Consider the following 17,668-nt stretch of genomic DNA (forward strand, 5'->3'; position numbering starts at 1 on the left):
GAAATAAAACCACTACCATCATCAGTATGTGACCTCAAACCATCAGGCACCTCAGAATGAGAGGCCATTGAGGCCAACGGATGAGATAGGTCGGTGACCGTCACGTAGGTGTGGACTGTGAGAAGGTGTGTGTGTGTGAATGAAGACAGGTGAGCAGCAGCTGTGATAGTTTGGGCCACAGAGACTTTATTAGAGATTTCAGGTGTTAGGTGAGTCCAACAGGTGAGACAGGAAGTAGAAAAGCCTTCACGTGTTGGAAGACTGAGGTCTAACTGAACAGCTCTAAATGTCCCACAGCATCAGGACGGTTTCTGATTGGTTATAGTGAGGGGAGGGGGTGATAGGTGAGGATGAGGGGATGGGGCTAGAGGTTACAGTGAAACAGGTCACTTCTGTTCAGGCATCATGTCATCGATGCTCTCTCCGGCCTCCAGCCGCTTCTCCATCTCCACCAGCAAGTTAACGCCATCCACCACCATCTGCACCAGCTCCACCTCTGAGAAACCCAGGCGATCCGCGTTGGAGATGTCAAAGACTCCACCCACTGCTGCGGTGTCCACACCACCTTAGACACAGACAGGAAGTGATGAATGAGACAGCGAGGGACAGGTGTTCCTTCCTGTCTGCTTTGCGTGCTCCTACCTGTTCCTCGCTTCTGCAGCCGCAGCCGCTTCAAGATCTCGCTGAACTTCTCGTGCTTGCTCACGTTTGGCAGCTTGACGTGGACGCCAGCTCGCAGGCCGGTGCCCAGGTTGGATGGGCAGGTGAGGATGTAGCCCAGGTGCTCGTTCCACATGAATTCATGACCTCGCTCCTTAAACAGTTCCTCGATCTGCCAGAGAGAGAGGTGAGACAGGTTAGACAGCTTCAGGTGTGACACGATGGGGTGAGGGAAATAGGAAGTGGCTGACCTTGGTGAGGCCAGTGCAGAAGCGGGTGAACACCTCCCTCATGTTTCCTCCTTTCTGCATGCTGATGACACGCAGATGATCCTCCTCGTTCACCCAAACCAGGAATGTCTTACTGTCATTGTGCCTGCAGGTGAGTAAGGGGTTATTCCTCCATCCTTGAAAACTGCTTCTGTCACTCCAATTCTCAAAAAGCCTGGCACAGATCCCAATAATTCTGATAATCTCTGCCCTGTATCAAACCTCCCCTTTATTTCAAAAAGCCGTGAGAAAGTTGTTGCCTCCCAGCTTCACTCATACCTCAATGACCATAATCTCTACGAACAATTTCAGTCTGGTTTCCGCCCCAATCATAGTACAGAAACTGCTTTGTTAAGGATTACTAATGACCTTCTGATGGCAGCTGATTCTGGTCTTTTAGCCATCCTCATCCTTCTCAATCTTAGTGCGGCATTTGACACCATTTCTCATAATATCCTCCTGAGCAGATTAGCGTCCATTGGCATTAGTCTTTTTCATTATCTACATGCTCCCTCTTGGCCATATATTCTGAAAATATAATATCAATTTTCATTGTTATGCAGATGACACCCAGCTCTACATTTCCTCCAAACCCAATTCATCCCTTCCACCTACCTCCCTCTCGAACTGTCTTATGGAGATCAGATCATGGTTCTCCTCCAATTTTCTCAAACTTAACAGTAATAAAACAGAAGTTTTACTCGTTGGTAAAGCATCTATCTTAACCAAATCTCACAGTTTCTCCATTAATATGAAAATTCCCCCATCCTTCCTTCCCCACAGGTAAAAAGTTTGGGTGTCATACTCGACAGTACTCTCTCATTTCAGTCTCACATTAATTACATAACCCAGTCTGCATGCTTTCACTTACGTAACTGTTATGATCCAATGTTGTCAGTGTTTGTGTTATGTGCGACTCCTCCCACCAGAGGATGGCTGTGGGTTTTTTCCCCCCTTTTCTCTTAGGAGGTGGACCTGGGCGTGCCTGCTGAGTAGTTGGGTGGAGTCTCTTCCTGTCCTTGGACTGGATAATTGGTTGATCACCTCCACTATTTAACTACCAGATGACAGCCACCTGGCCCCCCCTCTCTACTAGCCTCCACCATCCAACAAAGAGCATGTGTTTTTGATTCGTTATTTTGATAGTGTGTCTGTGCCCAGTGATTTGCAAGTATAACCTTGTGTCTGGCGTTAGTACCTCAATTTTGTAAATAGCTGTAAATAGATTTGTCAAGTAGCAATCGTGCATTTTGTTCACCTTGTATATATTCTTCACTGCAGCAGCCTAGTAGGCGTGAGAAGCCATTTTTGTTGATTAAGTTTTCTCCTGTTTTTCATTTAGGAAGTTAGGTAAGTGAATTGTCTTTTGGTTGGTTTTTCATTTGTGTAGGAAAGCATAGGGACCATTAGGGAGTTTTGTTTGTTATTTTTGGCACTGCTCACTGCTGAAGAAAATAAATGGCTGCTTAGCACTTTAAAAAGATATTGTTGTTTGTGTACTTGCTTGGGTGGTGTGTGAGTGGGCCAATTTCTTGTTGCGTTCAATACTCGCCTAGACTAAGAATGTAACATAATATTAATAGACTTCGTCCCTTCCTTACTCCCCATGCGGTTGCCATGCTTGTCCATAGTCTTATTACTTCCCGGGTTGATTATTCCAACTCCCTTTTATTTGGTCTCCCCAACAAGTCCCTCCATAATCTTCAACTTTTTCAGAATTCTCCAGCTCAGGTCATAACTCGTACTCCCTTAAAAAACCATATTACCCCAATTCTTCAACAGCTTCACTGGTTGCCCAGGATAAATTTAAAAATCTTAGTTCTCATGTTTAAGTGTATTCATAACCTTGCCCCTCCTTATTTCTGTGAAGTGCTTCATATCACCACTGTTTCCCGCTCTCTGACATCTTCATCTGCCACTCATCTTGTTGTTCCTTCTGCTCGCCTTATCACTATGGGGCACAGAAATGGAGCTTTCAGTCACTCTGCTCCTCGGCTCTGGAACTCACTTCCTTCAGCCTTAAGAAATATAGATTCCCTTCCCTTATTTAAGTCACAACTCAAAACCTACTTGTTTAAACTGGCTTACTTGCTTTAATACAGATTTTACTTGCTGTCAAATCTTGTTTATTTGTTGTTTTTTGTTTTTTTGTTGTTTTTTGTATTTTGTTGGTTTTTTTGTATTTTGATTTATTAGAATCTATTTTAATCTGTTTTATTATCTTTTTATCTTTGTAAGGTGACCTTGGGTTTTAGAAAGGCGCCTCAAATAAAATGTATTATTATTATTATAATGACAGGAAGTCCAAAGGCCAACAGGAAGTTGGCCTTCATGTTTTCTACACGTCTCGCCAAAACAAAAGCTTTTCTCTTGAAAACATCATGATTTAATCTCATTTTCACTCACTTGGAATGTAACTCACAGAACCTGTCGACTTGGACGAGGGTGCAGGAAGTGCACAATGCTGACTCATTTCATGGTTTTACGACTTTAAGTCTCTGAAGCCACTTTGGCATTGTTTATGTTTCAATTCAATTCAGTTTTATTTATACAGCACCAAATCACAACAGTCGCCTCAAGGTGCTTTATATTGTAAGGTAGACCCTACAAAAATACATACAGAGGAAAAACCCAACAATCTTATGACCCCCTATGAGCAAGCACTTTGGTGACAGTGGGAAGGAAACTTTTTAACGGGAAGAAACCTCTGGCAGAGCCAGGCTGAGGGAGGGGCAGCTATCTGCTGTGACCGGTTGGGGTGAGAGAAGGACGGCAGGATAGGATAAAAGACATGCTGTGGAAGAGAGCCAGAGATTAATAATGACTAATAATTAATTGCAGAGTGTAGACTGAAGAAGAAATACTCAGTGCATCATGGGAATCCCCCAGCGGCCTAGAACTATTGCAGCATAACTAAGGGAGGATTCAGGGTCACCTGGTCCAGCCCTAACTATATGCTTTATCAAAAAGGAAAGTTTTAAGCCTAATCTTAAAAGTAGTGATAGTGTCTGTCTCTTGAATCCAAACTGGAAGCTGGTTCCACAGAAGAGGGGCCTGAAAACTGGAGGCTCTCCCTCCCAGTCTACTTTTAAATACTCTAGGAACAACAAGTAGGCCTGCAGTGTGAGAGCAAAGTGCTCTAATGGGGTGATATGGTACTATAAGGCCATTAAAATAAGATGGAGCCTGATTATTCAAGACCTTTGATGCGAGGAGCATGATTTTAAATCCAATTCTGGATTTAACAGGGAGCCAGTGAAGGGAAGCCAATATGGGAGAAATATGCTCTCTCTCTGTAGTCACTGTCAGTACTCTTGCTGCAGGATTCTTGATTAACTGAAGGCTTTTCAGGGAGTTTTTAGGACATCCTGATAACAATGAATTACAGTAACCCAGCATAGAAGTAATGCATGAACTAGTTTTTCAGCGTCACTCTGAGACAGGATATTTCTAATTTTAGAGATATTAGAGATAATGGAAGAAAGCAGTCCTACATATTTCTTTAATATGTGCATTGAAGGACATGTCCTGGTCAAAAATTACTCCAATGACAAGGTAATGAATCCAGACTAAGAATCTGATTAGATACCATATTTCTAAGATTTTCAGGGCCGAGTACAATAACCTCAGTTTTATCTGAATTTAGAAGTAGAAAATTAGAGGCCATCCAGGTCTTGACATTCCTGCAATTTAACTAATTGGTGTGTGTTATCTGGCTTCATGGATAGATAAAGTTGGGTGTCATCTGCATAGCAGTGAAAATGTATGCTATGCCTTTTGATGATAAGGGAAACATGTATAATGTAAACAGAATTGGTCCTAGCACTGAACCTTGTGGAACTCCATAATTAACCATTTACATGAACAAATTGGAGCCTATTAGATAGATATGATACAAACCACTACAGCGCAGTACCTGTAATACCTACAGCATGGTCAACAGTATCGAACGCTGCACTGAGGTCTAGCAGGATAAGCACAGAGATGAGTCCACTGTCAGAGGCCATAAGAGGATCATTTGTAACCTTCACTAAAGCTGTTTCTGTGCTGAGATGAGCTCTGAAATCTGACTGAAACTCTTCAAATAAACCATTCCTCTGCAGATGATCAGTTTGCTGTTTGACAACTACTCTTTCAAGAATTTTTGATATGAAAGGAAGGTTGGAGATTGGCCTGTAATAAGCTAAGATTGCTGGGTCTAGAGATGGCTTTTTAAGTAAAGGTTTAACTACTGCCAGCTTGAAGGCCTGTGGTACATGCCATTTATTAGAGATAGCTTGATCATGAATATTGAAGCATTAATTAATGGCAGGACTTCTTTGATCAGGGGTCTAAAAGACACGTTCATGGTTTAGAGGAAGTAATTACTGAAGTTAACTCGGAAAAAACAATTGGAGAAAAAGGCTCTAAATGAATATCAATGGTACTGAACGTAGCTGTAGATAATGTTACATCTGCTAGATGATTATGAGTAATTTTTTTCTCTAAAATACCAAATGCTAAAAATCTTTGGAAGGATGCTTCTCTGGTTGTTTTTGACCCAGTCCCTCTTGGATCCATTCTGGGTCCTGCTCTTTTTCATTCCACTTGCTTCAGAAAGCATGGCTCCCCATCTCATCCCTTTTAATTCACTATGCAGATGACACCCACCTTTTCACTTTAACACTGTAGACCAATCGTTCAAACTCCCAGCGGTCTCTTTGATAATTTCACGTTCCTTTAAGATCAGTCGGATCATATAACCAGTTGCTCTAGGTTGAAGATTTGAAAACTTTCCATGGTTTGGGAGTTCCTGCTGCTTCAAATCTGCTGTTTAAATCAGTGTTTAAAACAAATGCTATGACCTGGCTTTAATACAGCTTAAATTGAGACTTGTTTATCACTTTTTCAATAAAAATAAAAAAGTAAAGACTTATGTATTTATTAGATATATTAAATTATCATGTTTTTAAGAGGCACTTGTTCAGCACTAGGGCTGCCACGATTAGTCGACTAGTCACGATTACGTCGACTATTAAAATCGTCGACGACTAATTTAATAGTCGATGAGTCGTTTGAAGCTTTGTAAGATCCCAAAAGACGCAGGAATAAGTAGTAGTATTTAAGAGTGTAATAACGGACTGAAACAGAAGATGGCAGCACTGCATGTACAAGGATGCCAGCTGCCGTTAAACCACGAAGAAGAAGAAACTGTGTCCCAGAATTCATAGCGCGGCCCAGCGCAGTTGTCAACAATGGCGGCAGCTAGTTAGTTTTAATATTACTCTTATTATTCTTTCTGGGTCACAAAATAAACGTTTAACATGTTTTCAGGTGAGAATGTAGCTGTGTAAACCTCAAATATCTGCTCAGTCTATCAAGACACCACATATTTTCAAAAGCGCTCCGACGTTTTCGGAGACGTCTGTTACCCACCAGCTCGATAGCGAGCCGGGGTTCTAGGCTCATTAGAGTCGGTGAGAACACCGGACTCCCGGCAAATCGTTTTCAAACTCACCACCGTCTTTCGCTACTCAGGTTAAACATGTAATATAAGTCACTTAGATAACTTAAAAATATTATTGTTTGGCTTTTTTTTAGTATTTTATTTGTTCCTGAGTAAATTGGTTTGGCTGAGAAATAAAGTTATAGTTTTTGCACAGATGAATAAACGTCAAGCAGACAACTGAATATCAGAAGTGTGAGATGCTCAAGAATATACTCCGGTGTCCTGTTATATTTTAGATAGCAAGGAGCAGACGGCTGAGTTTATTAAACTTCACTGAAACAATCTGCAAATTTCATTAAAAGTGTAATAAACTATCATCTTGTCTTTATTTTTAGTTAGCACATACCTTAAACACTTCAAGCTGTAAGCTAATGATAGTTATATAAGAGCAGACGCATGCTGGTGCAATAAGCTGTACATTTTACGTACAATGGATGCATGATCTGATTAGTCGACTAATTGCAAAAATAATCGGTGACTAGTCGACTATCAAAATAATCGTTTGTGGCAGCCCTATTCAGCACTGATTGATCTGAAAATAAGCTGCAGAAACGTGAAGTTTCCGTTAGCTACTCGAACTCCAGAGTTGGTTATCTTTTACTCTGTCTCTCATTACAGTTATTTTTATACTGGTGTTTGTTCAGAAAAAGGACATATTTGAGATGCTCTAGATCAAAGTTTATTCTCTCTCTGCATTTCTTCATTCTACTGAAATCAGGTTAATTTCAATCAATTTCTGGCTTTGGAGTCATATTTTTCAAAACCAATATTTCATTATTACCCCAACCCCCCACCCCCACTTGTAGGGTTACACACTGACCAGATGCCACGGCCGTCGGGCCAATCACGGGCCATACCGGACGCCAGCAGCAGCGGGGAGACAGGCTTATCAAACAGGAAGTGGTCATCAATGAGTTGCTGCTGCTCCTCCTCTGTCATGTTCTTCAGAGCATAGTACTTCCCCTTCAGGTCTCCTTCCAAGGAGGCCAGAGCTGCAGCCACCACACAGTAGGTCAAAGGTCAGAGGTACACATAAACCCTACTTCTGGATGACAGGTGAGCAAACAGGAAGTGGTGTTAACTGAACTAGATGGAGCCGTTTCACAGAATCACTTTTAATGGGACAGGTATTGACTTTCAAAATAAAAGCAAATTAAAAGTTTAATTGTTTCACCTTTACTCTGCTGAGTGTCTTGACTTTCTACAGGAAAACAGAGTACCAGTTCCTCACACTCTGATGGAGAGATACCTGAGCAGCCTGAACTGTTTAGGAGGTCAGGAGTCAGCCTGACAGCTGAGGAAATCATACAGAGATCACATGATCCTGAGGCGGCATTTCTGTGGGTCTCAGAATGGCTCAGTTAAACGTCTCCTGGTTCCTGAGGTCTTTAAAAGCAGGTGTGGAACTGGCTCAGACAGCAGGGGGCAGCAGAGTCTCAGGTCTGCCGGTTTTAACCGGTACAGTCTGGCTCAATCGCATTTGAATATGAAAGACAGGCTTTAAATGGCGAGCTGTCGGTCTCATTAGCAGTCTCAGCAGGACGGCTCTTAGCTCAGGGTTATGTAAGAGTTTGATCTGCTGCTGCGTTCACTGACACACTCGATGCGGCATCATGGGAAGTATCTAAATAAAGACTTATCCTCTTCAGCTGCAGACCCAGCTGAATGAAGTCTGACTGACAAGAGTTTGTACCTCACCTACCTCAGCAGGACCAAGAGAAACTGCTGCATCAGATTGTCCCTGAACGCACCACCACAGTTTAAACTCAAAGTGAATTTAACAAACAATAAAAACCTGATTTAGAATCAGTTTGTTCTCATTTTACTCTGAAACTGACATTAGCATCAGTGTGATGGACGCTGCGCTGAAATGCTCAGACAGACGCTCCCTCTCTGAGTCTGACCTTTTCTTTACGTCCTTCCCAAAGCTGAACAAACAAAACAGGAAGTGTTCAGTTTCAGTCAGATGCTCGAGTCTGTAAATGCTGCATTTTAAATGAGTTAAAGGTCTGTTTCCGTTCTTTCTCAAGCTTTTTCCTCAGGTCAGTTACATAATGGCGCTAAACGCTGCAATATCTCTCGATGAAGATGAAGCAGCGTTTTTAAAAAAACAAAAAAACAAACCTTGATCTTGAGTTCAAGTTTGTTAAAACCAAAACCAAAAAAATCTATGTGTATATATTTTGTTCAGTGTAAGTTCAGGTTTACACATGTAGTCTCCAATCATGAAACACAGTTTTTAGATTACTGTTAATTAAAAATATTTGTTATTTGGAGCAGATCAGATCTTTAAAAAGCACACTACAGTATGCTTCAGCGTTTTTCTTTACATGAAGGTTTTATTGAGATCTTGGTTTAAGAAGGAGGGACAAACCTGAACTTTCAGGTCAGAAGGTCAGGCTCTGCTAGGAACATAACTTTGACTGAAGGACATACTTTAGCTTCAATGAGCAAAGAATGACAGGGATCTACAGTAGAAGTGCTGACAGTGAGGTATAATGCAGCAGTCTGCAGGCAGGGGGCAGAGTGATGATGCTACATGCAGCAGAAGATACAGGAAGTGACCTCGTACTTTCAATGGAGAGGTTCTCAATAGTGCGTCGCTCTCCACGGCTGCAGTGTGGCGGCAGACAGAAGCCACGGATGCTGCGTCCTGTGCGAACCCGAGAGCTGAGCACATAGTTTGGATCCAGATCATCTCCACCCTGAAACACAAAGGAGACACAAGAACAGGAGGGTCAGAGTCCACCATGGCCCACCCTTCAGAGGTCGCCACCACCCTCAGCTGACACACCAAAACCAAATCATTAAGCCTTGCAGCCAATAAAGAGTTTAAGAGTCACCTGTTGTTGGGTAGGACTTCATGTCTGGGTTAAACACATCACATGCAAGAATTCAGTACCCTAGTGAATAATCAGTTCTGTGGAAAATAGCATCACCAATGCTCAAAGATCTCAGACTCCTGTGTGCTGATGGTCCAGGTTGGTAGTTTTACCTGTGATGAGCTCGGGGAGCAGCTGCCTCCTCTGCATGCTGAAACAGACTGATTCCAGACCTGATGTTAAACCTTTCAGCAACTCACAGGTTTGAATTTAGGTTATTACTGCCTGACAGTTTAATGCCAATAAAGCTGCAGCTGAAAGAATAAAACTGTCTCCAGAGCTCTGTCCTGCTGATGGGCAGTGATGTTGAGGCTGTGACTTTCAGTCTGAATTGGATTTTAAATTCCTCAGAATTATGCAGCCCTACACCTGTCCATGTTAGTTATTATGAATCTGCTGCCAACTCCGCCCATTTCATGTGAACACACAGTTTTACGATGACAATGCTGTGATTGTTTTTTGGAGTGAATCCTTTCGTGTTTGGTTTGCCTGTTTGAAATAGCTTGAGGACAGCTCTGAGATTAGAGCGTTACATCTGAATGATATCTTCATTCAATGCATATCTTCTGTAACAGGTGTGTTCACCTGTCCTTGACATTAAGTGTATATACCATAATGATTGTATTTAAATCGGTTTGTCCTGAATGTTTTTTCCGCCTGAGGCTCTGGTCATGAATTCCATAAACAATGAGATTCGTTTGAACTGGCTTCAGGTGAGTTTATAGTTTACCTGGAGGTTGTCAGGGTTCAGGTCCGTCTTGTGTTTGTCTGTTGGTTTGTATCCTCCGTGGCGGTCTTCGATCACTGGATCCATCAGGTCTTTAAACACTTCATACGTTTCCTCGTCTCCGGCCACACAGCCCACAGTCATGATAAACGGATGACCTGTAAGAGGAAAGGATGGACAGTCACTTCCCCTTGTCACAGCCGACATCTATGGCCCTTAAAATGACTTTTTTGACTTCAGAGAGAAAACCTAAACATGACGGAGTGTGCCGATGGGTTTGTTTGGTCTGTTTCACAATTTCCTTGTAGGATAGTGTATTATGGTCTTTAATGCACTAAGAGGAGCTAAATGAACTAAGGAGGATTAGAAGAGGAGGATCAGGTGGTTGGACTGAAGGTCAATACTACATCCTGCCCTTGGGTGGGAATTATAGACCAAAAATTACCTTGATCTAATGAGTCTATCCAATTAAAGAGTTTATTATTAACAGAATCTCTCAATGTGAAGGTGACAAACACGTAAAGTTACATGTCTGGTGAAGGCTTAACTGGCTTATGTAAGAGCTGGACAAGGATCGGATAGAGGCTTGGTTCCTATTCTGAAGGTTATTGGACTAGGCTGCAGTTGTCTGGAACGTGGTCCAAGTGTCTAAGGGTGGAATTATTTCATTGGTTATTTGGTCAGGTTTTAGGGAGGTGTTAACATAAATGCCAAATCAGTCACTTTGGCACAATTAGCTGGTCTGGAGGAGATTTGTCTTATTTTGGGAGGAGTTACCTGCACCTTGGTAAGGGGCTGTTTAAGGAGGAGGATGGGCTCAGGTGTTTTGGGAATGGGGTACCTGGTTCTTCTGAAGGTTGAATTGTGTTGGAAGAGAGGTACACAGTTTTTAGGGAGCCATTTATGTGAGACCATTTGATGAAGGAGTGTCTACCTGGCATTGATGATAGAGTTATCTGGTTTGGGACTTGTTACCTTTGTGAGTTTTGAGTTCAAGAATAGAGTTTGAGCTCTTAATGCTGACTGTGGGAGGGGTTACCTGGGTTGTCAACGCCAGTCTGGATGACATCGTCCAGGGTGAATCCGCTGGACGTCTCCTTGTCCCTCAGGTTGGCGTACATTTCGGACGTGAGCACCTTGGCCATGTGGTTGTTGTGCTGGCTGAGGTCGGGGTACTCCTGCTCCGCCGTGTACTTCAGCTTCAACTTGTTGTGGGTGTTTCCAAAAGGCATGATGACGTCCGGGCTGCTTGCCTGCCGCAAACCCATCGGTTACAGTCAAAGTGTTCAATAACACAGCATTACAGCATCAAACAGTTTATGTATTTGCACGTTAATCTATCTCAGACACAGAAACCGATCGCTTACAGCACTTTCCTAAACAAGTTATTGCTAAATTTGTACTGACAGTTGTATAACTTTGTATTCATTATTAACATTTACACTAAAGTTCATTCAGTAAAGTAAAAGGAGGCTGGTCACAAAGATGAAGAAACTCGGGCATGCATTTGATAACTTCTGGAAGATTTCTGGATGTGATTTGAATGTCTGAATATTCATGTATTCATGTACATGTTGCTGCTAGTAAAACGTTTACTCAGTGAAATAAACTTGATTGTTTTTGAGAGGAAAGTCCAATAAAAAGGCCAATTTTCTTCACAAACCTGGTCTGAGGGTGCTGGGTCAGACCCTTCCCACTGAGGCCACTTTTCTTGGGTTTTATGGTCATGTGATCACATTTATATTGATTCTTATGAAAACATCACAATTAAAATGGAAATGTGATGAAGAAAAACATGCCTTTAATTCCTGAGCAAATATAAATAATCATTACAGAAAATGTGTATGTGACACAGTTTACTGATCTATTAAAATGATTGACAAAACTGCCTGAGCTCTGGTCAGTCGCTGATGAAGCAAAGTCAAAAAGTGAAAAACTCAGATGCTGACTCAGCAAAAATCTTTGCAGACATCAGATTTTTTTTCCCGCAAACTTTTAGAAACGCCTCAAACCCTCCAATTAGGTTATAGATTATCAACAACCTGATTGGATTGATGAGCTTCTGATCTTTACTGTAACGCTCTCACAATTGCAGTAAAAGTACTCTGTTACTTTCCATTGGCTGTATTTATGCAGAGTGCAGACAGGATCCCGGCTCGGTATGATTCGGTCCAGATCATTAAGGCCGCGGTCACCTTCAGCGCCTCACTGCGAGCGCAGAACCGAATTAATCGGACCGGTTCTGACTGGTTAGAACGCTGCAGGGCTGAATGACGTCATCAGCTCCAAAAAGCCGTCAAAATGAGGCGGAGATGCGCGCACTGTTTGAAGGTTAGACTGCTTATTGTGCACAGGCAGAGCTGCAGTCTCCGGCTGCACCGGTTTGGGGGGAATTGTATAATATTTGGAGGCTGTTGTTGAAGCTGCGCGCGCACAGCAGCAGTCCTGCAGATGAATCAGCTGACTGTAAATAACACCACGGCAAAGAAGCTTTGTGCGCGCGGGCGATGCTGACTGCGCAACACCTGCACGCAGGACGGAGCGCAAGGTCGTTAGCGCGCGCGCGCACACAAAGACACACACACAGTCTGCAGCAGACCTCCCCCCCCTTGTGTGTGTGTGAGTTTGTTTGTTTCTTTGTTCTTTGACCCTTCATCTCCCTCTGACCGCGCACCCCTTCCCGCTTGTTCCCCTTGCTCTGATGCACGGCTGTATGTATGTGCTGTGCTGTGATTGGTCGGCTCGGATGCTCATACCTGTGGTTCGGTGTGCGGAATGCGGCTCTGGAGCGGGTCCGTGCTGCTGCTGCGGATTAAAGCGGCTCGCAGCCTTTTATACCCGCCCCCAGATCGTCATTGGCTCCTATTTACGGTCCATTCATTCCATTGGGCACAGACCCGCCGAGGGTCACGTGGTTCCCCCCCCCCGCACCCCCCTCTCTTTCTTTGTCCCTATCCGGCTACAGTGCCTTTGAGCCAGGCCTGTCAGAACTCAGCAGGTGTGAGGTTAGCTCACCATGTTTCATGCGTATATGTGCATCCCCCAAACACACGTTCTCCTTTTGGTCTCCTTGTTTTTCACTCAGTGATCTGTCACTAGTTAGCTAACATAAACCAATGAAAGTCTCTTAACAGAAAACAGCCAACAAACCCAGTGACGTCACGTTCTGTACTGTCACAAGATGGCGCTAAACCATTGTACATGTACAATGACAATAAAGTGCTATTCTATATTATTCTATTCTGTCATCATCATCATCATCATCACAACAACATCATCATCTACATCATCATCATCACAATCATCACATTGACATCATCATCACCGCCATCATCACATCATCATCATCGTCATTATTATCATCACAACATCATCATCATCACCACCACCATCATCACATCATCATCATCAAATCGACATCATCAACATCATCATCATCATCACAACATCATCATCATCGTCACCATCATCATCAATACAACATCATCATCACCATCATCAACATCATCACCACCATCAGCTTCATCACCATCGATTTAGACAGACTGTTTGGTCAGGCTAAGGAAACAGAGGTGTTCTTCATCATGAAGATAATAGTTCTCTGTGTTCTGGTTCTTTATTTAGGTTCTGGTTCTTTGTTTGAAGTTCTGGTTCTATGTCGAAGGTTCTTCCTGGGCAGTATGGATTGAGGCTGAAGGCAGAGTCGGGTTCTCAGTGTTGTCCTGTATAAATAATGACTTGAACTTCTGCAGGGGAGGAGGCACTGCACACCATAATGCCTGTCTCCATGGTGACAGGGATGGGGTGAAAGGGTTCACACCGGTTGGTAAACTCTGTGGGGGTGCTGAGGTCTGTCAGACTTAAATCATGTGATCTCACACAGGAAGTAGAGAGAAGGCGTCATAGAAGGCAGCATACCTGAGTCCAGGACCATGAACCTGCAGAACCACAACTTTGTGTGTGTTTGTGAGTGTGTGTGGTGTTCCGTGCTGACAGCATCAGCAGGATCAGGTGGTGAGAGCTGAATACAAACCAGATCTTCTGCTCCTCCCCCACCTGTCCTCATCCATCTTCAGAGCTTGCTGCCCCTCCCCCATCCTCCATCAGCATGCTGAGAGGCTGCAGTATGCCCAACCACCACAGACCACAAGACACACACACACACACACACACACACATAGACACACACATACACACACACACAGACCATTGTCATTTATTCATGACTGAACAGAAAGAGACGACAAGGGCAAATGAAGGAGGAGGAGGAGTGTGTAAGTGAGTTTGTGTGTGGTGGTTGTGGTTGTGGTGGTGGTGGTGGGGGGGGGGTCTTCTTTGTGGTCAGGAAACCTCGTATCTCCCTGCTGTCTCTTTTTGCTTCGCCATCGTTCACTCAGAGGAAATCCTAGTATCTTCGTACTTACAGGGTTGCCAGCTGACAGCAGCCTTGACGCGAGCTCACCCTACTCCTCCCGGCAGCCAATCACAGCCCTCCACAGCCTCCACTTCCTGCCATTGGCTGAAGATGTTAAAAAAGAAGAGCAGGGTGCTTCATGCGCATCAACGGGTCAGTGAATACCTCACAGAGAAGGGGAACATGGCTGACTGATTTACTGTGGTGAGCTTTAAAGGGCCGGTCACCCCAGCAGCTGATCAACTATTAGCCTGATCGATAACACGTGAACATCCTCCCAGGCAGGAAACTGTTTGATCCCCACTCCTTCTTTTGGTGGTGATGACATCACCGCCTCCATTCAGCTGGTGCACAGTGTGAGGAGCTGCATGTTAAATAAAGTTTTGTGTCTGAACAAAAGGCCGCTGGCAGCTTTTAAACAGCAGTGTTCATGGTCTCCTCGTTCCTTTGAGTGATGGCTCCACTAGGACTGTTACCCGGCAACCGCCATCCCACCACCATGTACGCTTTATACAGGACAAAGAGGAAAGGAAGGAATTAAGTGCAGGATGGAAGGACAGAACACGTGTTGGGGGGGAAAAAATTTGCAGCAATCGCATCCTAAGGACATCAGCTGACTGTGCCGCTCGCTCGGTGCACCGACCTGATAAGGAGTGTCAGACTGCACCGGTCACATGACCGAAACAGTTCTCCTCCCCACAGCCCTCATTCAGGAAGCTTTATAAAACTGAACATTACAGCTATTAGCTGAATTCTCCTGGTTCAGTGCAGCTAACCAAGAATGAAAACCTGACTGACTGCTAACCATAGATAGAGAGAGTGAGGGTGGACCCTATATCGATGTTTTTAACATGAAGTTGCTGCTGCAGCCAGCAGCAGGACAAGAGTAAACCCCCAACACACACTCTGTTTTTGGACTCCTTGTTTTCCACTCAGTGATCTGTCATTAGTTAAACCAATGAAAGTCTCTTAGCAGAAAACAGCCAACAAACCCAGTGACATCACGTTCTATACTGCCACAAGATGGCACTAAACATGCTCTAAAAAACATACTCGTTTGTTAGAGGAGGGCTCCAGGGTGGAAACAAGCTGAGTATACGTTTTGTGTCCTCTTTGGTACTGTAAAGGTGCTGACATGACCAAACAACATCCTGCTGGAAAAACCAATATGGCAGCCTCTGCCATTTAACGTTGCAGCCTCTCAGCTGTCAGGTTGGTAGTTTGAATCCCGCCTGCCTGAACCACAGAACACACAACAATCTACTGATGGGAACCAGCAGCTATCATCATCATGTGATCCAACGTGATGTCATGTGACATTAGGATGGGAAAATGTGACCAGTAAACACGACCGATTTGTCGTCTCTCACAGTCACAGGTGCATTATGGGTCATTGCAAGGTGACTGCAATCACCACAGCAACCAGTCAGGTCACTCTCGCTCTCTCTCACACACAAGGTTTATTAATTAAGGCCCTTCCTCTGAGCTGTGATGTCACTCAGAGTTGAGGAACCTGATTGGTTGTTCAGCAGGAGCCTGTGGAGGAGAAGAGGCGGTGTTACATAATTGAAGGTGTCTGAGGTGCGGGGAGGAGAGTGAGAAGGGAAGGAAGGTTGGTGGGGGCAGGAGAGCAGAACAATCCTGCGTATAAAGGACCACGTGGCCATCACCGTGACAACCGTCTCCTGCACAGGTCACAGTGAAGGAGGGTTGTGATTGGCTGTTGGTGTGAAAAGAGAGTAGTAGTTCTTTCTCCAGTAGTAAGGATAAAGTAGTACTTTAGCAGTTGTGTCACAGTAATAGGGGAAATTAGGGTGATTTGTGCCACCTCTTTGTTTCTAGGAAGCACAGACGAAATTGCACTGAGACAGCACATTTTTGAAGAGTCAACAATTTTACTCATCCTGCAAAGACGAGAGCCTCATTGCATGAGAGTAAATCATATTTAAGTTAAAAAACTTTTTTTTGCCTTTCAAAGTAAAATTTCTGTGATCAAGATTTTTCGATTGTTTTGTCTGAACAGTTTTAGACAAGTCTAAAAACATTTCACAGATGTTTTAGTGCTTTGGTAAACTACACCGTGAGTCTACACACCTAACACACACCTATGTTAGCTCAAAACTGCTGCATGATGGAGTTTTTTTTTTTTCAAAATGGTGGGGTTGGGGTGATTTGTGCCAGTGGCACAACTTATGAATATTTTAAATATATTATTTTATTGTAATTGTAGAATGTATTTTTTACAGATTTTCTGTCATGGCGGTGGCAGCAGTTGTGTGGTGTTTGGGAAAAAGGACCCAAAATGAAGGAACCGGCTGAGATGTGAGTGAGCATTTATTTATAACATGTGAGACTACAAACAAAAGTGAGGATGGCCAGAATGGAAACTAAGAAACAAACTGAACTGGGAGAGCTAGCTAAAGAAACCTGAAATAATAATTCGCTGGGTGAAACACGGGATGACATTCAGGGAGAATCACAGGGATAAGATGCAGGGAAACACAGAGAAACACAGACGAACCGACCACGAGCACAGGTAAACACACACTATAAATACACACGGAGGGGAATGAGGAATGGCAAAACAGGAGGGAGGCACAGCTTATCCTAATTGAAGAAACAAGAGACACAGACCTTCAAAGTAAAACATGAAATATACGCAGACAGCGAACAGAGGAAACACACGAGTGGGGATGACTGGACACCAAAGAGAGGGAGCACAAAACTAAAATCTAATTAGGAAAACCTTAACAGAATAAACAAGAACATAGGATAATATTAATAAACACAAAAGTCAACAGACTCAGGACCATGACATTTTCACAGTGGCATTCTTAATTTCAGACCAAAATTAGAAATAGACCATCATGCCATATAGTTATAACAGGGAGGACAGACAGGGCTTTCACTCCTTTAGAGGGCATGGACAGAGTGAATGAGGTGGAGAAGGGGAAGTCCATTCGTCAGGTGGCGAGTAAGATGAACATATTCAGAATGATATTAAAATGATACACAGAGAAGAAATAGATAGATAGAAAAGAATTAAGGCTAACAAAGGATATAAAAGATCTGGACATGCCAATCAAGTCTTTGATGAACATATGGAGAAAGAACTGGCAGAACATATGAAGGCACTAGCAGCATTTATGTGTTCATTACTTTGTGCATACTCAAAAGCCAGTTCATGGTATTTGAATATGCACAAAGTGATGACATTTTGATCCAGCT

The 17,668-nt window shown here is 43.4% G+C and overlaps 1 protein-coding gene across 1 annotated transcript; it reads right to left on the bottom strand.

The window, feature by feature from the left end:
• Window positions 1-161: 161 nt before the first annotated feature.
• LOC116332500 (creatine kinase B-type-like) lies at window positions 162-12,844 on the bottom strand. Its single transcript, XM_031755489.2, has 8 exons — window positions 12,783-12,844; window positions 11,066-11,279; window positions 10,030-10,184; window positions 8,990-9,122; window positions 7,238-7,409; window positions 912-1,035; window positions 643-832; window positions 162-565 (listed from the first exon to the last, which is right to left on the bottom strand). The coding sequence occupies exons 2-8, from the start codon at window positions 11,256-11,258 to the stop codon at window positions 387-389; spliced, it is 1,146 nt and encodes a 381-aa protein (XP_031611349.1). The 5' UTR covers window positions 11,259-11,279; window positions 12,783-12,844; the 3' UTR covers window positions 162-386.
• Between the last annotated feature and the right edge of the window lie 4,824 nt (window positions 12,845-17,668).

The sequence above is a fragment of the Oreochromis aureus genome, linkage group 15, assembly GCF_013358895.1.
Source record: "Oreochromis aureus strain Israel breed Guangdong linkage group 15, ZZ_aureus, whole genome shotgun sequence".
NCBI classification, from domain to species: Eukaryota; Metazoa; Chordata; class Actinopteri; order Cichliformes; family Cichlidae; genus Oreochromis; species Oreochromis aureus.